This window comes from Salvelinus namaycush, chromosome 24 (assembly GCF_016432855.1).
Source record: "Salvelinus namaycush isolate Seneca chromosome 24, SaNama_1.0, whole genome shotgun sequence".
Taxonomy (NCBI): Eukaryota; Metazoa; Chordata; class Actinopteri; order Salmoniformes; family Salmonidae; genus Salvelinus; species Salvelinus namaycush.
In genome coordinates this window covers 23,487,917-23,510,672 of record NC_052330.1, presented here as the reverse complement: position 1 = coordinate 23,510,672, position 22,756 = coordinate 23,487,917, and the positions used below count along the sequence as shown (strand labels likewise).

Below are 22,756 nucleotides of genomic sequence, written 5' to 3'. Positions count from 1 at the left end.
TGTGATGGGTGTATGACCTTTCAAAGCCACATGTCTACAAAACATGGAATAAATAACAGAGGAATGAAATTGGTGAGAGAGAGAGAAAGAGATACTTATCCCTGGGAGTTTCTGCAACATTTCCCAGCATGGGCTAAGCTCACAACTGCCAGGTATAATCTTATTGTATTCAGTTCTTCATATTTTCTCTACAATTGTGTTCACTAGAAAGATTACTACTGTAGAATAAAGTTATGCGATTGTTAGTTCAATCTCAATTGCAGAGCAAATTTGGGGAATACATTCTCAAAATGGTATATACTGTCCTGAACAGAAGAGATGGTTAGATATCTAATTGTTTTTGTTTCTCATGACTTTTGAAAAATTCCAATCAACCATATTATCACAATGCCACAAAGAACATAATTCTAAACTGGGATACAAAGAGCGTGATAAATAGCACATTTAAGTCCATTAGTATACACTTCCTGTATCTGAACAGGTTTTTATGGAAATGATACCAAACACATTTCCCCAAATATTGTTCTGCTCTAGCCCCATTAGATTTTTCTCTTGTTCTCCGGAAATTATTTTATATTGTTGATGAATGAGCTAATCTTTTTGTGTGAAGTAGAATATTGTATTTTCAACAGCTTTATCCATGTAGGCTTGTGATCTCCAATCGGCTGTCCAAACAAATGCAAAGCATCATTAACCTGATGTATCGTCACAGGATTCAGGATGAAACATGTTTAGAAGAGATTGTGACTTATTATCTCAGGTCATTATGAGAATTTATCAAACTAGTGAGAGGTTGAGAGAAACAGTCAATCTTGATTTCCGCCCAAAGCAGTATGCTACCTATTTTATCACAATTTTGTTGATTGGTTTAGAAGACCTATCTTCAGAAACTGAAGTGATTGATTGTAAAAGTGAAAGGCTTAACCTCAGAAGTGATTGATTGGACACTAAACAGATTTGTTGAGTAATGTTGAATATACTCACGAGTTCTCATTGACTTTGTGTTGGGAAAGTACAGTACCATATGCAGTCATTGAGTTCAAGCTATCATTTACCTTTGGTCTCATTCACTGTACTTTTCACAGGCATTAACATTGAAAGTTTTGCAATGAAACATGTAAATAGTTAAATTATTAATATCCAGACTTTATGTACTTTTAAAGCACTTACTTCAAAGAAGAGGAAAGGGTTAAATACAGAAGAAAACAACAATGTCACGATTGTTGGCCGCCGTGCCTGGACTGGGCACCGGCGAGGAGGAAGGCTCCGGCCTTGGAGTGGGACCGGACGCCGTGCCTGGACTGGGCACCGGCGCAGAGGAAGGCTCCGGCCTTGGAGTGGGACCGGACGCCGTGCCTGGACTGGGCACCGGCGCAGAGGAAGGCTCCGGCCTTGGAGTGGGACCGGACGTCGTGCCTGGACTGGACATCGGCGCAGAGGAAGGCTCCTGCCATGGAGCGGGACTGGGCAGAAGAAGACTCCGGCCAAGGAGCAGAACTGTACGCCGTGCCTGGACTGGAAATCGGCACAGTGCTGGATTGGGCACCGGCACAGAGGAAGGCTCCTGCTATGGAGCGGGACTGGACGCCGTGCCTGGACTGGACATCGGCGCAGAGGAAGGCTCCGGCCTTGGCACGGGACTGCACGCCGTGCCTGGACTGAGCACCAGTGCAGAGGGAGGCTCCTGCCCTGGAGCGGGACTGGACGCCTTGCCTGGAAGCTCTGGACCGTTGACCCTCGCTGGAGGTTCCGGAACGTTGACCGTCGCTGGAGGTTCCGGACCGTTGACCCTCGTTGGAGGTTCCGGAACGTTGACCGTCGCTGGAGGTTCCGGACCGTTGACCCTCGTTGGAGGTTCCTGAACGTTGACCGTCGCTGGAGGTTCCGGACCGTGGACCGTTGCAGGAGGTTCCGGACCGTGGACCATAGCATGAGGTTCCGAACCGTGGACCGTAGCATGAGGTTCCGGACCGTGAACCGTCGCCGGAAGCTCCGGACTGTCGCCGGAAGCTCCGGACTGGGGACCGTCGCCGGAAGCTCCGGACTGGGGACCGTCGCCGGAAGCTCCGGACTGGGGACCGTCGCCGGAAGCTCTGAACTGTGAACCGTCGCCGGAAGCCTGGTGCGTGGAGCCGGGCACAGGTGGCACCGGACTGGTGACACGCACTTCAGGGCGAGTGCGAGGAGCAGGCACAGGACGTACCGGTCTAGGAAAGCGCACTGGAGGCCTGGTGCGTGGATACGGCAGAGGTGGCACCGGAGTGGTGACACGCACTTCAGGGCGAGTGCGAGGAGCAGGCACATGCCGTACCGGACTGGGGAGGCGCACTGGAGGACTAGTGCATGGAGCCGGCACAGGTGGCACCGGACTGGTGACACGCACTTCAGGGCAAGTGCGAGGAGTGGGCACAGGACGTGCCAGACTGGGAAAGCGCACTGGAGGCCTTGGTGCGTGGAGCCGGCACAGTTTTTACCAGACTGCTAGCACGCTCCTCAGGACGAGTACGGAGAGCTGACTCAGGTGGCATCAAACTAATAACATGCTCCTTAGGGCAAATGTCGTGCATCATACACCAACACAACAACTCTCTCATTTCTCTCTCCTCCAATTTCTCCATCAACTCACTGACGGTCTCTGACTCTCTCCGTTCACTCTCCTCCAATTTCTCCATCTTCTCCCAAATTGGCTCTGGTTCACTCCTTGGCTCCGCCGATCACCCCGTTTGCCCCTCCCCAAAATATTTTTGGGCTGTTCTTTGGGCTTTCGTTGTGCCCGCGAACCCCGGCGTCGTCGCTGTCTTCCCTTCTCTCCTTGCGTCTGCTTCCGAGGAAGGCTTTCGTATCTTCCCATTATTTCCTCCCAAGTCCAGGATATCTTCTCCTCCTTGATCTCCTCCCAAGCCCAGGATACCTTCTCCTCCTGGGCACGCTGCTTGGTCCTGGTGTGGTGGCATCTTGTGTCACGATCGTCGTAATAACATTCAGACCAAAGCGCAGCGTGAAATCGGTTTGACATTTTATTAGAAGTGAACCGCACAAAAAACAATAAAGAGCAAATGACACGTGAAGCTATGGAGTGCTCACAGGCAACTACAAGATCCCACAAAACACAGTGGGGAAATGGCTGCCTAAATATGATCCCCGATAGGGAACCATACCAGGCTAACATAGAAATAAAACAACCTAGATTACCCACCCTAGTCAGACCCCGACCTAACCAAAATAGAGAATTAAAAGGCTCTCTATGGTCAGGGCGTGACAAACAAACTAGCCTTAAAGCCATGATTTTGTGAACCAGGGCCCTCATTTATCAATGTTGTGTAGAAAAGCTTGTAGAAAAGCTTCTAAATGAACTCGTACGAAGAAAATGTAGAATGTTTGCAAGTACAAAAAAGTTGGTATTTATCAATTGCTCATACTCTTGATTTACACACACCTGTAAGTATTTTGCCTTGATAAATCAGACACGTTCTTAAACATTGTGCTAGTGCACGTGAAGTCTCATTTACATAAATAACCACCCTAAAGGATCATTTATGATCACAAACCTTCCCTTTGAATCTGCAAGAAATGTCTCTAATTTCTGTTCGCCAACATGGCAATTTTGAGCCTGTAATCAAACCCAGAAACGCTGATGCTCCAGATACTCAACTAGTCTAAAGACTGATTGCTTCTTTAATCAGAACAACCGTTTTCAGCTGTACAAATGTACAACTTGATAAATCCCACACTTTGCTTAGAAATGATCGCACGCATGGTTTACAAACATTTCTGTTCGTATGCAACATTGATAAATGAGGGCCTAGACATTTAGCCCAGTGAACTTTTCCCTGATGTTCTGTATAAATAGGTTATCCAGTTCTTTAATTAAATCAAATCAAATGTTATTTGTCACATGATTCGTAGACAACAGGTGTGGACTAACAGTGAAATGCTTACTTACGGGCCCTTCCCAACAATGCAGAGATAACAAAAATACAGAAATAATAGAATACAAAACACGTAATAATAAAAGTAATAATAAATACGCAATGAGTAACGATAACTTGGCTATATACACAGGATACCAGTACCGAGTCGATGTGCAGGGGTACGAGGTAATTCAGGTAAATATGTACAGTACTACTTTGAAGAATCTAAAATCCAAAATATATTTAGATTGAACACTTTTTTGGTTACTACATGATTCTGTATGTGTTTTGATGTCTTCACTATTATTCTACAATGTAGAAAATAGAAAAATAAAGAAAAACTCTTGAATGAGTAGGTGTGTCCAAACTTTTGACTGGTACTGTACATATAACTAGGAATAAAGTGACTAGGCAACAGCATAGATAATAAACAGTGGCAGCAGCGTATGTGATGTGTCAAAAAAAGTTAGTTGTTTCCAATATGACAGACACTTGATGTACGTCTGATTGATTTACACTCCTACCAGCCTGCGGTCTGATTGGTTCACACTTCCCAGCCTGTGGGATAAACTCTGCTGATTGGTTCACACTCTTCAGACGGAGTACTGATAGGTTGACAGCTCTAATACATGTTGTCTCAACTTCATATTGTCAGATCACTGCATCGCTTCATTTCAGTTAGCATTAGCCTCAGTCTCGACTATCGCTATTAGAAATCAACAGATATAGCTGTTTGAACAGTTTCAGATTTCTGGGTGGTCACAGGGAGAATAATGTTATACTGTCTTTAGATAATCTCCTCTTGAATGTTGGTTTCTAAGTATTAATGTGTTTTCTTTGACCTGTGAGAAATGTATTTATGTTGGCTCTCTGTCTCTCTTCTTTAAATATTGAATACTGTATGTCAAGCAGCCCACTTCAGCCCACCATACATAGCACAGGAGGTTGGTGGCACCTTAATTGGGGAGGACGGGCTCATGTTAACGGCTGGTGCTCTCAGACGAGAGTATTCTGAAATCGGAGTAGATAGCCAGAGCTAATTTATTTCCATTGGGAACGCACAACGACTATACCACTTAGCTAAGAATGACGTGAATAATCAAGTCAATAAACGCTGGCTAGTTAGATAGCATATCGTTAATATACTGGCAAGTTCAATGTATTATTATGCGGTTAGTAAGGATAGCGTAGCCAACACATTGTCAGCCAACATAACGGGTAGCGTAAATAATTTGGAAAGTCATTACTTTATTACATTGCTCAACATTTTCTTAACTTTTGTCATAATTAGTTAAAGCAATTAATTTGTTTCCGCTCTCGTCGGACTTCAGCTGCATATTTTCCGCCATTTTCTTCAAATCTAAAGACGTTGTGAAGCCACGGCCATTTCCTGAAGAATTGCATTAAGAGCCCTAAAAGTACAGAAATAGTGTATACTTCGTATTTTGGCAAATGTAGTACGACATCCGGGAACTTTTGGCATACTAACTCTATCCATGCTATGACCAATAAGCGTACTACATACTCAATTTACTTCCCAAATAGTGCAGTTAGTGTGGTTAGTAGGAGTATTCGAACACAGCTCGTGTGCCTCAGCTGCTCTATCGTTACCTCTCATTCACACAGGTACATGTTCATTTTCTTTTAGTGTCAATGTATCTACTCAGTGTCGATCAGTCTATTTATCATCCCTTGCTGCTGCTTGAATGGACTTCTTCCCTTCTCTCACCTCCTGGGCTGCTCTTTAAGAACCTCAAGGTGGGCTAGACCCCTGCTTGTTTTACGTTTGTATACACAGGATATGATGATGTCTGCTCTGTAACAATACAAATCTTGAGTTCATATTCATGACACATTGCACACATACTATGCACATTATGCATAAAAATGACAATGTAATCATCATTTGTATAGGATATGGTGACTAATGGCTCAACTTACCCCATGGCAAACATTTTGACTATATTAGCCCACACAGCTACAACGATGCACTTTCATGCTAAGTTTGCTAGGTTTAGGACCTAGTACTGAAACTTATAGAGACCCCAGCTGATGTACACTTGGGTTAAGATACAAGAATCATGAAACCTCTAACACAATACATTTATTTCACCGTTTTTTGGACCTAACTTGCTTACCATTTTTTCCATGTGGTTTCTTCCTTCACAGACTCACATGAAATGATGACCTCTTCCTAAATATTTGGTCACATGATTCATTTTGCGTATGGTTTCCTAGAAACAAGGGTGGCTAAACTAACCCTTTGGCTCAATTTACCACACTCTTCCCTACAGCACTTTTTTTCCCTGTTCTGACAATAACACAGCTGACCTTGTGGCTTCCATCAAAGGATACAGCTTTATTGACACAATGTATGAGAAAGATCGACACACTTCTGTGAAAACAAGTTTCTGTCAGTACAAAAGAACGAACACCACTGACTCCTTATCAAACTGGTCAAAAACAGGCCAAATCAAATCAAAGTTTATGAGTCACATGCGCCGAATACAACCTTACAGTGAAATGCTTACTTACGAGCCCCTAACCAACAGTGCAGTTTCAAAAAATACTGGTTATTGGAGGTAACTCTCATGGTTGATGCATTGCAGCCATTTTGTGGAGTAATACTCAACATGACATGTTTGCATTTTGGCAACCTGAAAGAAAAACGACAATGTGCAGTATGTGTTTGTTTTTTTTACAATGGTCGACTTTTTTTTACAGCAATTCACATGGCCCTCTTATTTAGCTTGATTCAGTATCTCTGGTACATATGTGACCTGTTTCAGGAAACTAGGCGTATGGCCACATATGGTCGGTCACATATGGCTTGGGTTCCTTACTCCCTTGATGCCACAGATAAAGCGGAACAGTGGAAGTTGAAATACAAAAATATTTAATTAGTTGTAAATGTTTGTTTGTATTTACAGGGAAAGCGTATCCTCCAGAGTTCTACTACGACACGTACAGTCCGCTGTGGCAGAACCGGCCTAGAGTCTATGGCTTCAAACTGCAGTGGACCCAGATGAACCCCAACGCTGTGGATCGCATCGTGGCCTACCGCCTCGGCATACGTCAGGTAGAAGTTTGTGTGTGTGTGTGTGTGCATGTGGGTGTTTGCTGACCCTAACCCCAACCCTGGACATAAAAAGGCCTTTACAGATGACAGAAAAGTGACATGATAGAGAGAATAGCAGTAATAAACGTCATGGACATAGAGGCTCTCTGGATATTCCCAACTCGTATTGTTCTCCTTGGACGGCTCCATCGGGCCTGTGGAGAGAGAGGATCATGTGGAGAAGGGAATGGGAGCCGTCGGACCTTTTTACCTTCAGATAGAGGAAAGGCTTCCGATTACAGTCAGCATTGATTGGTGGTCGGCCCAGGCTACTTTAAGAATGTCAATCTCTCTCTCCTTTCCTCACTCTCTCACAATTTCTAATTCTCTCATCCTCTCTCTCTCTCTCTGGGTCTCTTTTTCTCTCTCCTTGTCTGATTTCTCTTTCTCTCAGTCTCACACTTCCTACATCGTGGTGAAAGACAACAGTCCCCTGTCAAGAAGCGTTTTCACCCAATAAAGCATCCATCCAGTCTAGTGGGCGTTTGTATAGTGTGCTTGCGGTGATGCCTTCTGAATTGTCCCAGAGTGGATTATAGTAGTGTTGCATTGTACTTTATGGTATTGCAAGTTGTATTGGTTGTAGTAGTCTATTGTGTTGTTAGGTAAAAGGTTCAGCTACATGGCCATGTGAACACTGTTGTGTCTAGCTTCTATGTGTCTTTGCCTCAAATGTTTCACAACATTAGCATGTTGGTAGCGTGGTTAAGCTGAGGCTTGATGCCACTATATGTGGTCTCTTTCATTTTACCCATAATAATCCCCTACTGTGACAAAGTGGCTCCCTCCTTATGGTCACAGCAGGCATTGACTTTCACAACATATAGTAATGTGGGCTAGGTCTCTACACAGTCTGTTGATGGGCTGAGAAACTGTTGATCGTGTCAGGCTTGATCACAATAACCACCACCATTAAAGGAAGATACTGTATTCAGACATTGCTTTAAGGTCTGTATGTTGTAGTTTCTGTTGGCCTTTATCGGTTCAGAAGAAGCTCTTATTCAGAACCACTGCATTACAGGCGACAGTAAAGCCTCCTGAACTGACCTCCTCACATCTCTGCCCAAACTGAGTGAGTCTTATACCTGCCGTTCTATTCTGTTAGTATAATTCCATATTTGTTTCATTCTACACCCCGTCAGGAATTTACGTTTGAAAAACACACCTCTTATGGCTGCAAGCCCGAGGTCGGTACACCTATGACAACATCCCCCACCCCCCCCCACACTGATTAGCATCGCTAGCATAGCGTCACAATTAAATAGTAGCATCTAAATATCATTAAATCACAAGTCCAAGACACCAAATGAAAGATACAGATCTTGTGAATAAAGCCACCATTTCAGATTTTTAAAATGTTTTACAGGGAAGACAAAATATGTAAATCTATTAGCTAACCACGTTAGCAAAAGACACCATTTTTCTTTGTCCACCATTTTTTCTCTCCACCAGTAGCTATCACCAATTCGGCCAAATAAAGATGTTGATAGCCACTAACCAAGACAAAACCTTATCAGATGACAGTCTGATAACATATTTATTGTATAGCATAGGTTTTGTTAGAAAAATGTGCATATTTCAGGTATAAATCATAGTTTACAATTGCACCCACCATCACAACTCGACTAGAATAAATACACAGAGCAACGTGTATTAACTAATTACTAATCATAAAACATTTCTTAAAAATACACAGCTCACAGCAATGGACAGACACAGATCTTGTGAATTCAGACAATATTTCAGATGTTCTAAGAGTTTTACAGCGAAAACACAATAAATCGTTATATTAGCATACCACATATGCAAACGTTACCCGACCATTGATTCAAGCCAAAGAGAGCGATATCGTTATCATCGCCAAAATATATTAATTTTTTCACTAACCTTCTCAGAATTCTTCCGATGACACTCCTGTAACATCATATTACAACATACATATAGAGTTTGTTCGAAAATGTGCATATTTAGCCACAAACAACCGTGGTTATACAATGACAATACTAGCAAAACTAGCCTGAAAATGTCGGACGCCATCTTTCACAGTGATCTTGTCTCATGGATAACTATTCATAAACTTGACTAAAAAAATATAAGTTGGACAGCTATCGAAAGACAAATTAGTTCTTAATGCAATCGCTGAATTACATTTCTAAAATTATCCTTACTGTGCAATACAGGGTTCGCCAAGCGAAGCTATACCAAACAAAATGGCGGAATATGCGTTTAAAATTTTTCGACAGAACAACGATTTATCATCTTAAATATTTCTTACTATGAGGTGATCTTCCATCAGAATCTTGGGCAATGTATCCTTTCTTGGGTCTAATCTTCTTTTGGTCGAAAGATGTCCGCTTGTCCGTCGAAATGCCCACTAACGTTCGACCGGTACTGGAAACGTGCCCAAAGCTTCAAAGTGCATCACCAAGAATTGCCTCAAAATCGCACTAAACGGATATAAATTGCTATAAAACGGTTTAAATTAACTACCTTATGATGTCTTTAACACCTATAACGAGTAAAAACATGACCGGCGAAATATTACTGGCTAAACCCAAGCTTGGAAAGAGAGCAGGTCCAACGTACATCGTGCGTCAGGCGCAGCAGGAAAAGAACGGTACATCCGGTCTTTGTCGTTTTATACAGGCCCTGATTGCGCAATCGACTCCATTCAAATTGTCACCTCTTACTGACATCTAGAGGAAGGCGTAGGCAGTGTTTGTAGCATCATAGCCTTCACAGGGACTTATGAACTGACCTGGGAGCAGGGGCCAAGATGTCTGAAATCTCACACCATATCAGGAAAAGTGCTGTAGAATGAGTTCTGTTCCACTCAGAGACATAATTCAAACGGCTATAGAAACTAGAGAGTGTTTTCTATCCAATAATAACAATAATATGCATATTGTACGAGCAAGAATTGAGTACGAGGCCGTTTGAAATGGGCACCTTAAACAGAGCTACTCAATACTGCCCCTGCAGCCATAAAAAGTTAAAACCAAGCTTGTTTGTGTACCGCAATGATTTTTCTGTCAACGATCTCTATCGGCCTGTTTGGTAATAAATGAGGATGCGCTCTCGTGATTCGTTCATTCGTCGTTGGAGCCAATGATACGCCGGCTTCCTGCTTGCCAGGCAGGCTGTTGTTTGAGCCCTTGCCAGGAAGATACATTTACTCTTCCTTCGCTGGCATTCAACTGGTCCTTTTCACAATTTCACAGATTAATTCTGTGCCGGTGCTAAAATGGGCCCACAGTAATTCAGCAATCACATTAACATTCTAATCTGTTTTGCTGTTGTTTGGAGAGAGAAAGAAAAAAGGAAATAGGCCTTCCTGTCTGCTCTCTCTTGCTTTTGTGTTTTTTATCTCCTACCTTGCAAGCAGAAAATCGTTGTTTGTGAGAATACATTTTCTTTCCGCCCCCCCCCTCATCTCAACTTGGCTGGGTATCCTTGACCTGCTGTTGTCTTAGATACAGGAGGCATACGCTGAGAAGAGGCTGAGAATGGGCTTATCGGTAACATTTACTTCTCCTTCATGTTTCATCTGGGTGAGCCTCTCCATGTTTCATCTGGGTGAGCCTCTCCATGTTTCATCTGGGTGAGCCTCTCTTTCATGTTTCATCTGGGTGAGCCTCTCTTTCATGTTTCATCTGGGTGAGCCTCTCCTTTCATCTGGGTGATGCTCTCCTTTATGTTTCATCTGCCAAGAAATTATCTTGACCCTTTTTTACTTTTCCAATTTTCTTCCTTTGCGATGAGCGTTCTGATCTCATCCCTCTTGGCGATTGTGAAATCGATGGAACATGAACGAGTAAGGAGAAGACAGGGAGCATAGAAGAGCAAGAGAGGGAGAGTGAGAGGAAGGGATGTAGGAGAAGACAGGGAGCATAGAAGAGCAAGAGAGGGAGAGTGAGAGGAAGGGATGTAGGAGGAGAGGCTCCCCCCTTCATAAATAAATAAATGCTTAGATAACCCTGGTAGGACACTGAGTGGGGCGCGCTGAGACAGTGGTGCAGTAATGAAAGCGTTGGCACGTGGACCACTCTTCCTCCACACCAGTCCTCCTCTCCTCTACCTGCTATTTATAGCCAGAGCAGACCAGCTAATACTACACCTGTTCTGTTCTGTTCCTCTTCCATTCACACAGAATCATTATCAGTCCCCCTCACCGCTGCCTTTGAATTAATACTGAGGGCTGGTGGGCTTTATGCCTCTGTAATGAATGGCTCTCTGTTATCGTCTGGGGCCTGGACAGACAGGCGAACGGGCAAGCTAGGCCGGTCGGGCTGAGGAGAGACAGTGTGAAACCATAGTTGAAAGGAAGGAACGTAGGAGTGAGGAGAAGTACAACGCAGGATCACAGATCACCTTGGCTGCTCTCTGTCTATCTGTCAGTCAGTCTGTCTGTCTGTCTGTCTGTCTGTCTGTCTGTCTGTCTGTCTGTCTGTCTGTCTGTCTGTCTGTCTGTCTGTCTGTCTGTCTGTCTGTCTGTCTGTCTGTCTGTCTGTCTGTCTGTCTGTCTGTCTGTCTGTCTGTCTCCTCCCTTCTGGCCCTGCTTCTGTAACTCACTACTTCAAGGCAAGGAAGCCTTTTCCTTTTTACTCTCTCTCTTTCTCTTTCCTTCCTTCTCTCTTTCATTCCAATGAGGCAATGACAGTCTTTTCCTTCTTACTCTGCTCTGTCTCTCTCTTTCTCCCTCTCTCGCTCTCCTCCTCAGTCAATTGATCTGTCAGTCAGTGTTGGATCAGTACGCTGGGTGAGGAGCAACACAGATCAATAGCAGCAGACTAATTACATGCAGCCAATCTCTCTCTCTCTCTGTCCCCCTTCCCCTCTCTCACTGCCCCCTCTCTTTCTCTCTCTCACTGCCCCCTCTCTTTCTCCCTCTCTCTCTCTCTTTATCTCTCTCCCTCTCTCTTTCATCCTCTCTCGTAATGTTGCGAAGCCACTTTGATTAGTCCTACGTTTCACTCTGCTCCCGCTCGTCTCTTTGAGCAACTCCTCTGATTCTTAAAGTTCCCGTGCAAATCCCACAAACTGTTGCTGCAGTCAAGTGAAGTTACATGTGATAAGGCACTCTGCCTCTGTCTGACTTCCTGTTAACAAACACTTTGAGTGAAAGGTAATGGCATACGCAGAAAATAATAATTGCGTCAAGTGGCGACGAGTCAAACAAACAATAATGGGGAAATAAAACAGAAGCACCAAACTTAAGGAAGTCGAACAGAGACCCATTGTTGGAAATCACGTTCAAATAGTAAACGGGTTCTGTAATGAGAAATTGTAGTTTGATTTAATTATTTAAAAGACAATTCTGTTCCCTGATGGTGGAAAGATGGATTCATCAGCTTCCATTTGCTCAGTCAGTTTGAGGCAGAGTGGTTCTGAAGCCAAGATTGGCATTTAAGGCCTCCATCTGCCGTTAACAGCAGTTACTACTTCCTCATACATGCACACACACACATGCATGCACACTCACACACGAACGCTCCTGGGCACTCATATACACACACTTCCTCAACTCTCATCCCGAACCCTTTCAATTCATGCCAATTAGCAGAGGTGCCTTTTGTACTCTGTGGTAGAGTGTAAATTAAAAAGGTTGGCGCAAGCAGTTACAGCCTGTGTACAATTATCAATAACAGACAAAAGCAGATTTACCTGTGAACCTAACTTAATGACAACTCTCAATCGGTAATTACAGAGCAGACACACTCTAGTTAATTACTTAATTGTCTCTGGCCTAACAAACACACACGCACGTGTACACACACACACATTGCATCATTACAAACTCATCTATCGCTTCTCTCTTTCCCTCTCTCCTCTCTCTCCCTCTCTAGCCTGGCTTCAAACATTCACCCAGGCATATGGAGACTAATTGTGATGCAGAAGCTGTTACAATCCTCTTTTCCAGTCTCTGCTATCCTACAACCGATCCTCTAGGAGAAAATATAACCCTCTTTCTTCTCTCTCTCTCTCTCTCTCTCTCTCTCTCTCTCTCTCTCTCTCTCTCTCTCTCTCTCTCTCTCTCTCTCTCTCTCGCTTCATCCCATCTCTCTCTCTCTCGCTTCATCCCATCTCTCTCTCTCTCTCGCTTCATCCCATCTCTCTCTCTCTCTCTCTCTCTCTCTCTCTCTCTCTCTCTCTCTCTCTCTCTCTCTCTCTCTCTCTCTCTCTCTCTCTCTCTCGCTTCATCCCATCTCTTTCTCTCTCTCTCTCGCTTCATCCCATCTCTCTCTCGCTTCATCCCATCTCTTTCTCGCTTCATTCCATCTCTCTCTCTCTCTCTCTCTCTCGCTTCATCCCATCTCTCTCTCTCTCTCTCGCTTCATCCCATCTCTCTCTCGCTTCATCCCATCTCTCTCTCGCTTCATCCCATCTCTTTCTCGCTTCATCCCATCTCTCTCTCTCTCTCTCTCTCTCTCTCTCGCTTCATCCCATCTCTCTCTCGCTTCATCCCATCTCTTTCTCGCTTCATCCCATCTCTCTCTCTCTCTCTCGCTTCATCCCATCTCTCTCTCTCTCTCTCTCTCTCTCTCTCTCTCTCTCGCTTCATCCCATCTCTCTCTCTCTCTCGCTTCATCCCATCTCTCTCTCTCTCTCGCTTCATCCCATCTCTCTCTCTCTCGCTTCATCCCATCTCAGAAAAGCAAATTTTTGGTCCATTTAAATAACATCACATTGATCAGAAATACAGTGTAAACATTGTTAATGTTGTAAATGACTATTGTATAAAGCAGCTTTATTATATAGTACTCGCAAAACACCAGTCTCAATGTCAACAGTGAGGAGGCGACTCCGGGATACTGGCCTTCTAGGCAGAGTTGCAAAGAAAAAGCCATATCTCAGACTGACGTTGAGACTGGTGTTTTGCGGGTACTATTTAATGAAGCTGCCAATTGAGGACTTGTGAGGCGTCTGTTTCTCAAACTAGACACTCTAATGTACTTGTCCTGTTTCTCAGTTATGCACCGGGGCCTCCCACTCCTCTTTCTATTCTGGTTAGAGACAGTTTGCGCTGTTCTGTGAAGGGAGTAGTACACAGCGTTGTACGAGATCTTCAGTTTCTTGTCAATTTCTCGCATGGAATAGCCTTCATTTCTCAGAACAAGAATACACTGACGAGTTTCAGAGGTAATCAAACCCACAAATGCTGATGCTCCAGATACTCAACTAATCTAAAGATGTATTGCTTCTTTAATCAGAACAACCGTTTTCATCTGTGCTAACATAATTGCAAAAGGGTTTTCTAATGATCAAGTAGCCTTTTAAAATGATAAACTTGAATTAGCTACTGTAACACAACGTGCCATTGGAACACAGGAGTGATGGTTGCTGATAATGGGCCTCTGTACTCCTATGTAAATATTCCATAGAAAATCAGCCCGTTTCCAGCTACAATAGTCATTTACAATATTAACAATTTCCACACTGTATTTCTGATCTATTTTATTTTATTTTAATGGACAATAAAATTGCTTTTCTTTCAAAACAAGGGCATTTCTAAGTGACCCCAAACTTTTGAACCGTAGTGTATATTGAGTAGTTTAGTTGTTGTAAGGTTATACTGTCTCACTATCACTAAGCACGTATAGGAGTGGTGAGGTTGGTTTTCTCGAGGGCGCAACCAGCGGGAGGGGCTGGTTGCAATGGCCACTCGTGGAGGTTTGGAGTTTGAAAAACTTAGTCAGCGGCATTGGGTAAAGAATCCTGCTGCGGCAGGGTGTTCTGTGGAAGAATGTTTAGCAGTGGCCACTATCATTGAGTATGATAGCATAAAATCAGCCTCAAGGATGAATAGCGCTGTACTGATATTCTTAGATTCCATTGAAAAGGTGAATACGATAGTTGAGAGTGGTGTTGTGATGCAGGATACACAGACGTTGGTATTTCCTCTTATGAATCCGACGAATAAAGTTATACTTTCTAACGTGCCACCATTTGTTAGAGATGAAGTGTTGGAGCGAGAGTTATCTCGTCATGGTCAATTTATATCTACAATAAAGAAGGTTATTTTTGGATGCTAATCTCCTTTGCTGAAACATGTCGTGTCTCATAGGAGACAAGTGCACATGATTTTAAAGAAGGATACTGACGAACTGAAATTAGCGTTCAGTTTTAAGATTTACGGATTTGATTATGTGTTCTACGCTTCTACTGAATGAATGAAATTCTTTGGTTGTGGAAGAGAGTGGCATTTGGTACGTTATTGTCCAGAGAACGAGCACAGAGCCCGGTAGCAGCTGTAGCGCTGGTATAGCTAAAGCACCACCGAGAAGGGATGCAGGCTAAACCGGGTTCAGGGGAAGGGAGAAGTTGGGCAGATGTGGTGGGAAAAGTAGGAAAGGAAAGCAGTGTGGCTACGGGGGCAATTGTGGTAGGTCAGGAAAAAAGAATATTGAGGTTGCTGAGTGGGTGCTGGGAAAATGAAATGGGAGTTCAAGAGGAGAGTGCAACAATGGAAAAGTAAGCAGCTGTTTTTAAAGTACCGAGGAGTAAGAGGAAGAATTTAAGGGGTGGCAAAGGTTCTAATTCCAAGAGGAAGGTAGAGGTTGAAGATAAACAGGTTGTAGAGGTGGAATTTTCTTTGGGGGACGATAGCGGTAGTGATGCATCTGATGCGTCACAACAAAATAGCGAGAGAAATGGAGTGGAAGGGAGGTATGGGAATGAGAAGGTATGTCATTTTTTTAATTTGACAAAAGGGAAGAAATATATGCAGGATTATAATGTAAGAGATTTTTTTTCCTGAAAGTTAATTGTTTATTGAATCCACAACATTTCTGATGTCAAGAATAACGGTGGGAGGTTTGACAAGCCCTGAAATCTCTAGACTCAAAGGAAGTGGTCACGAGAGTGACAAGTGATTTAAATTCTAAAGGAAATGAAAGAGTTCAGTTGCAGCTTTAACTCTGTAAAGAAATGTGTTTTCTGTCTCTTACTCTGCATTTTCTTTCAGCCATGAGCAGTTTTAAGACGTTTTAAACGTAAATGGGGCGAGAGACGTTAAAAAAGAGCCGTAGTGTATGAGTTAATAAAGGGAAAGGGAAGTGACATAAGTTTTCTACAAGAAATGCATAGTAATATGGAAAATGAAGTTATGTGTCAACAGGAGTGGGGGGGCAGTGGTGTGTTGTCACAAAAACTCAAAAAGTGGGGGTGTGGCCATCCTGTTTTCAAGAGGGTTTTTGCCTTTGTCATATGAGGTTGAGGAGAGGTTATTAAAAGTTAGAGCCAGATATGAAAACATCACAATGTGTCTGATAAATGTATATGCCCCAGTAGTGGCAGTTGAGAGGGTTTGTTTTTTAGAGACATTATCAAATACCATTGAGAAATGTAATACTGAGGATTATTTATTTGTCGTGTCTTTGGCATCATTAAACTGAAGATTAATCTTTATCAACAATTCTCTGTAATTATTATTACGTGATTGAACTACTTAATCATGTAACTGTAATTAACTAGGAAGTCGGGCACCAAGGAAAATAGTCAGATTACAAAGTTATAATTTTCCTAATATAACTTTCAGATATTAATATCTGATCACTTAGTCTTCTGATTAATGAATTATTCTTTACCTCACGTTAGTCTCATTTCAAACGTTGTAAATTGTTGGTTATCTGCACGAACCCGGTCTTCACTATGAGTCATCCATACATCAATTGTCTTAAATCATTTATTTACTAACTAAGTAATTGACAGAAATACATAAACAAACAGTAGATAGTTACAAGGAAATGATAACGGAGTTTCCCTAGTGGGATAAACTGGTATCGCGGCTTGGTGGACACAAAGGGAAGTGTGGGTCAACTGAGATCAGACACTACAAAGTTGATAATTATAACAATTTAAATGCTAATCCTTTGCACATGAACGCTCACTCATTCGGGAATAATTGCAATCAATATACACTGCTCAAAAAAATAAAGGGAACACTAAAATAACACATCCTAGATCTGAATGAATGAAATATTCTTATTAAATACTTTTTTCTTTATATAGTTGAATGTGCTGACAACAAAATCACACAAAAATGATCAATGGAAATCAAATTTATCAACCCATGGAGGTCTGGATTTGGTGTCACACTCAAAATTAAAGTGGAAAACCACACTACAGGCTGATCCAACTTTGATGTAATGTCCTTAAAACAAGTCAAAATGAGGCTCAGTAGTGTGTGTGGCCTCCACGTGCCTGTATGACCTCCCTACAACGCCTGGGCATGCTCCTGATGAGGTGGCGGATGGTCTCCTGAGGGATCTCCTCCCAGACCTGGACTAAAGCATCCGCCAACTCCTGGACAGTCTGTGGTGTAACGTGGCGTTGGTGGATGGAGCGAGACATGATGTCCCAGATGTGCTCTTGGAATTAGGTCTGGGGAACGGGCGGGCCAGTCCATAGCATCAATGCCTTCCTCTTGCAGGAACTGCTGACACACTCAAGCCACATGAGGTCTAGCATTGTCTTGCATTAGGAGGAACCCAGGGCCAACCGCACCAGCATATGGTCTCACAAGGGGTCTGAGGATCTCATCTCGGTACCTAATGGCAGTCAGGCTACCTCTGGCGAGCACATGGAGGGCTGTGCGGCCCCCCAAAGAAATGCCACCCCACATCATGACTGACCCACCGCCAAACCGGTCATGCTGGAGGATGTTGCAGGCAGCAGAACGTTCTCCACGGTGTCTCCAGACTCTGTCACGTCTGTCACATGCTCAGTGTGAACCTGCTTTCATCTGTGAAGAGCACAGGGCGCCAGTGGCGAATTTGCCAATCTTGGTGTTCTCTGGCAAATGCCAAACGTCCTGCACGGTGTTGGGCTGTAAGCACAACCCCCACCTGTGGACGTCGGGCCCTCATACCACCCTCATGGAGTCTGTTTCTGACCGTTTGAGCAGACACATGCACATTTGTGGCCTGCTGGAGGTCATTTTGCAGGGCTCTGGCAGTGCTCCTCCTGCTCCTCCTTGCACAAAGGCGGAGGTAGCGGTCCTGCTGCTGGGTTGTTGCCCTCCTACGGCCTCCTCCACGTCTCCTGATGTACTGGCCTGTCTCCTGGTAGCGCCTCCATGCTCTGGACACTACGCTGACAGACACAGCAAACCTTCTTGCCACAGCTCGCATTGATGTGCCATCCTGGATGAGCTGCACTACCTGAACCACTTGTGTGGGTTGTAGACTCCGTCTCATGCTACCATTAGAGTGAAAGCACCGCCAGCATTCAAAAGTGACCAAAACATCAGCCAGGAAGCATAGGAACTGAGAAGTGGTCTGTGGTCACCACCTGCAGAACCACTCCTTTATTGGGGGTGTCTTGCTAATTGCCTATAATTTCCACCTGTTGTCTATTCCATTTGCACAACAGCATGTGAAATTTATTGTCAATCAGTGTTGCTTCCTAAGTGGACAGTTTGATTTCACAGAAGTGTGATTGACTTGGAGTTACATTGTGTTGTTTAAGTGTTCCCTTTATTTTTTTGAGCAGTGTATATATTTACGCTCAGTGTGTCGTCGGGATCTCTGTTGAAAAGTTTGTTTCTGTTGGAGAGTCTGTCCATCCTCTCTCTCTCTCTCTGTCATGGTTAGAATGAATAGTTCAGAATGACATTCATTCATGTCGTTATAGAATAGATGGTTCGGCGGTTGTCGGTCTTCGCGTTCAATGATACGAAATTCCTAGCTGTAGACTAGTAATTAATATCAAAGACTTGTTCTTATTCTGTCGGTATCGATAGTCTATGAGTTTAACCACGTGGTATGGTTAAAAGATTCAGCCATCTACTCAAACTTAGCTTATACTCAGGTTGATGGTCTCCTCTCAAACCTTGGCCCTCTCGTTATCGAGGTAAGCTGGTCTGGTGATAGAAAACCCGGGTGGGGGTTTTATTCGGAAGAGCAGAAAAGGGTCTGTAGATAGTGCCCGACCATAACTGTGCTCATGGGCGGTCCTCTGATTTAGTTAAACTCCAAAGGGAATTGGAGTTTCCTTCATTAAACAGTCCAAAATCCCATTACACAATTTCACAAACAGTATCATCCTCACTCATTCATCTTATACAACAATTAGATGTAAGCCTCATAACTGAGGCTATTATATAAACAGCGTTATGGTAATGTCGCCGTATTGTCTCCCATGAGTTTCACAAAATTGTACCAAACGGACCAGTTCGTAGCTGGATTCTTCACCGATCTTTTATACCTTCTTCAGAACATAAATGTTGTTCGGACCTCAAGTTTTGTGAGGTGGAAGAAATTCATTTGTTCTATATATGAAAACTCACTCTCTCTCTATACTGTGGCCATGAGGAGATAATCTCCTCCAGGAATTTACGACCTGAGGTCGCAGCAGCCTGAGTGTAGGAGACAGAGAGAGGGGGATAGTGCTCGCTGTACCCAAAGAGGGCAACGTCATGACATATTTATTGCTGGGGACTTTAACTGCACAGTCAGTGATTTAGACAGAAATCACAAAGAACCTCATAAAGCCTCAAGGACTTTTTTAAAAACACCTTATTGTGAAACATGAACAATGTGATATTTGGCGGAGTCAACATGGAGGCACGAGACAGTACACATGGGCCCAAGTGAGAGAGAACACCATCTCTCTGGCCAGGTTAGATAGATTTTATTGTTTTGAGCATTAATCTCAGATCTGTAAATCAAGTGTGTTAACCCCAGTGGGATTTTCTGATCATTGTTTAATAACATAGGTGGTGTATATTAACGCTGTAAAACCCAAAAGCGCATACTGGCATTTTAATATACCGTTGTTGAGTGATACTCACTTCAGGAAATGTTTTCATTTTTCTGGGAGAGGTGGTCTCAAGAGGACAGTTTTGTATCCCTTCAACAGTGGTGGGATACAGGGAAAATCCAGATTCAACAATTCTTTAATCAGTACACAATGAACGTCACCAGAGATATCACCAGATCAATGAACGCCCTAGAGTCTGAGATAGTGGAACTCCTGATGTTTGTTGAGACCACAGGAGTTCGAGGCCATACTCAGGCCCTCAAGAGAAAAAAAGCTACATTGGCAAACCTGCTGGGTATCAGAGCACATGGGGCATTGGTGAGAAGTACGTTTCAGGGAATCTCTGAAATGGATGCATCATCCAAATTTTCTTTGGTTTAGAGAAAAATAATGGGCAGAGAAGAATTATTCATTGCCTCAAATCAGCTGTTGGACAGGAGCTCACTAGCCCTAGTGAAATTAGAAAGAGGGAAGTAGAGTTCTATGCTGAGCTATACAAGTGTGAGTGCAAAGAGGATAAAACAGTGACACAACAGTTATTTGAAGGGCTCCCACAGGTGGCTGCAGAAGCTCAGGTTGAGCTAGAACAACCATTGTCTTTGCAGGACCTATACACTGCATTAAAAGGCATGGAAAATAGTAGGGCACCGGGCAATGATGGGCTTCCCATTTACTTTTTAAAGTATTTTTGGGCTATGTTGGGGAAGGATTGGCTAGCAGTAGTTAATGATAGTTTGACCGGAGGGTTACTACCGATAAGGTGCAGGAGGCTGTCCTCACCCTACTGCCAAAAAAGGTGACCCTAGTGAGGTGAAGAACTGGAGGCTGGTGGCCTTATTGTGCACTGATTATAAGATCCTGTCCAAGGCTTTGTACAACAGGCTGAGGGAGGTGATGGGGTAAATCATACACATGGACCCGTCCTACTGTGTTCCCGGCAGGCAGATAGGGGATAACTTTTCCCCAATTCTGGATTTTCTGGATAACTCTAGGGCTATTGCGTTGGATGCTGGTCTAATTTCAATTGATCAGGAAAAGGTATTTGACTGAGTTGAACATCAATTCTTATGGCGCGCTTTTGAGGCATTTGGTTTCAGCTCTGGGTGATATATGGTGACATTGAAAGTGTATCGAAAGTTAACGGTGGCTTGAGTGCTCCTTTTAAAGTGTGTGGAGGTATTAGGCAGGGGTGTTCAATGTCGGGAATGTTATATGCCATCGCTATAGAGCCACAACTAAATAGCATTAGAAGTCGCATTGAATGGGTGTACCTTTCAGAGGATATTTCTCCTATTCATCTCTCAGCCTATGCTGATGATAAATTATTTTAGTGATTATTTTAGAGTTATTTTAGTGATAAATCAAGCGGAGGTGGATAGCTTGAGTCTCATGGTTGATCGGTTTAGGGGAATATCCTCTGCAAAGGTAAATTGGGAAAAAAGTTGTGCTTTACAGATTGGGAAATGGTCTGGAGGGATCATGTCTTTGCTAGGGGGGCTGAAATGGTGTAAGGGAGGTTAAGTATATTGGAGTGTACCCCAAAAAATTGGAATAGGGTGGTTGAAATGGTGGAAGGGAGGATGAGGATATGGCGTTGATTGTTATCTCGTGTCAGGGGGCGCACTATTATTGTTAACAATGTGGTTGCTTCTGCACTGTGGCATCGGTTGTCACGTTTAGAGCTACCGTCTGGCTTTCTGGCTAAGATATAGGCAATTATTGTAGATTTATTTTGGGATAAATATCATTGGGTTCCACAAAGTGTTTTGTATTTGTCAAAAGAGGACTTGTACATCTGGCTAGTAGGGCTGCTGTTTCCCGGTTCCAGTTTATTTAAATGTTGGTTTATGGACCGGAAAATGTGGTTTGGAGAGGGGTGGCAGGTCCTGTATTAAAGCAGGTAGGGGGATTAGGTTAAAAGAAGGCTTTATTTTTGGTTGATAGTAGCCAGATTTCTAGGGAGGGAGTACCTCCGTTTTACAGAGACCTTCATAGGGTTTAGACTATACTGACGGTGTCCAGAAGCACTACAGCGGAGTCAGTGCACTGGCTGCTGGAGGAACCTCTGGTGTATGGGGCAAGACTGGATTGTACAAGTGCAGCTGTTCTACATTTCTCCAAGATTCTGGTGAAGGGCAAATTCATCACCCTAAAACAGTTCATGGACATGGCTGGGGCCGCCTTAACGGATGGAGGACGGGTGGCTTAACATTTGGGGGTGAGGTCGGAAAGGATTGTCAGACAACTGCTGGGAAGCTGCAGGAAGGCTCTGTCAGCAGAAGAGTGGATTATGCTCAACAGTCACAGAAAAGGGTACAAGACGAAAATGTCCCATTTCCAAGACTAGGGATTACACCCAATATCTCAGAGTTAGAAAGAAAGGCGTTATTACTGGATTTGAGAGGGTTGGAAGAGGTGGGTTTGGATGAGGTGAATGGGAAGGACTTATATAGGGGGTGTGTCATGGTTTTGAATAAAGATAAATTGAAAATAGAAAAGACACTCTTTGGAGGGTTAAACTGGGCCTTGATGAAATGGTAAAGCCAGCATGGAGAGCACTGTACAAGCCACCGTTACAAAAGGGTACTGGTGATATGCAATGGAGGGTGTTGCATGGCATCATTGCAGTTAATGCTTTTGTATCTGTCATTAACTCAGATGTTGGAGACAGATGTCCTTTTTGTAGTTTAAGAAACAAATTTTCACTGTTTTATGGCGTGAGAGAGGATAACGCCTCTCTTTGAAATACTAGAGTCTTTATTTTCAGCTGTAGGGGAGATATTCAATAACGCTGTTTTTATTTTGAGGTTTCAATATAGTTAGCAACAGAAAATAAAATGTCAACTGTTAAATGTTATTTTGGGACAAGCTAAGATTTTTCTGAAAGTAGAAAACATAAGATAGACACGGGATATGGGCAGGATGTAAGATGTGTTTAAGGCACGTGCCCGGTCTGTGTGATGCG

At 43.4% G+C, this 22,756-nt stretch overlaps 1 protein-coding gene across 1 annotated transcript in view; it reads left to right on the top strand.

Annotated features, from left to right (window-relative positions):
* Nucleotides 1–22,756, top strand: part of LOC120019360 (MAM domain-containing glycosylphosphatidylinositol anchor protein 2-like) — a 261,309-nt gene that overhangs the window by 163,794 nt on the left and 74,759 nt on the right. The window contains exon 11 of the mRNA XM_038962652.1: nucleotides 6,842–6,990. Coding sequence (XP_038818580.1) covers nucleotides 6,842–6,990 — 149 coding nt within the window. The remainder of the gene's footprint in view (nucleotides 1–6,841; nucleotides 6,991–22,756) is intronic.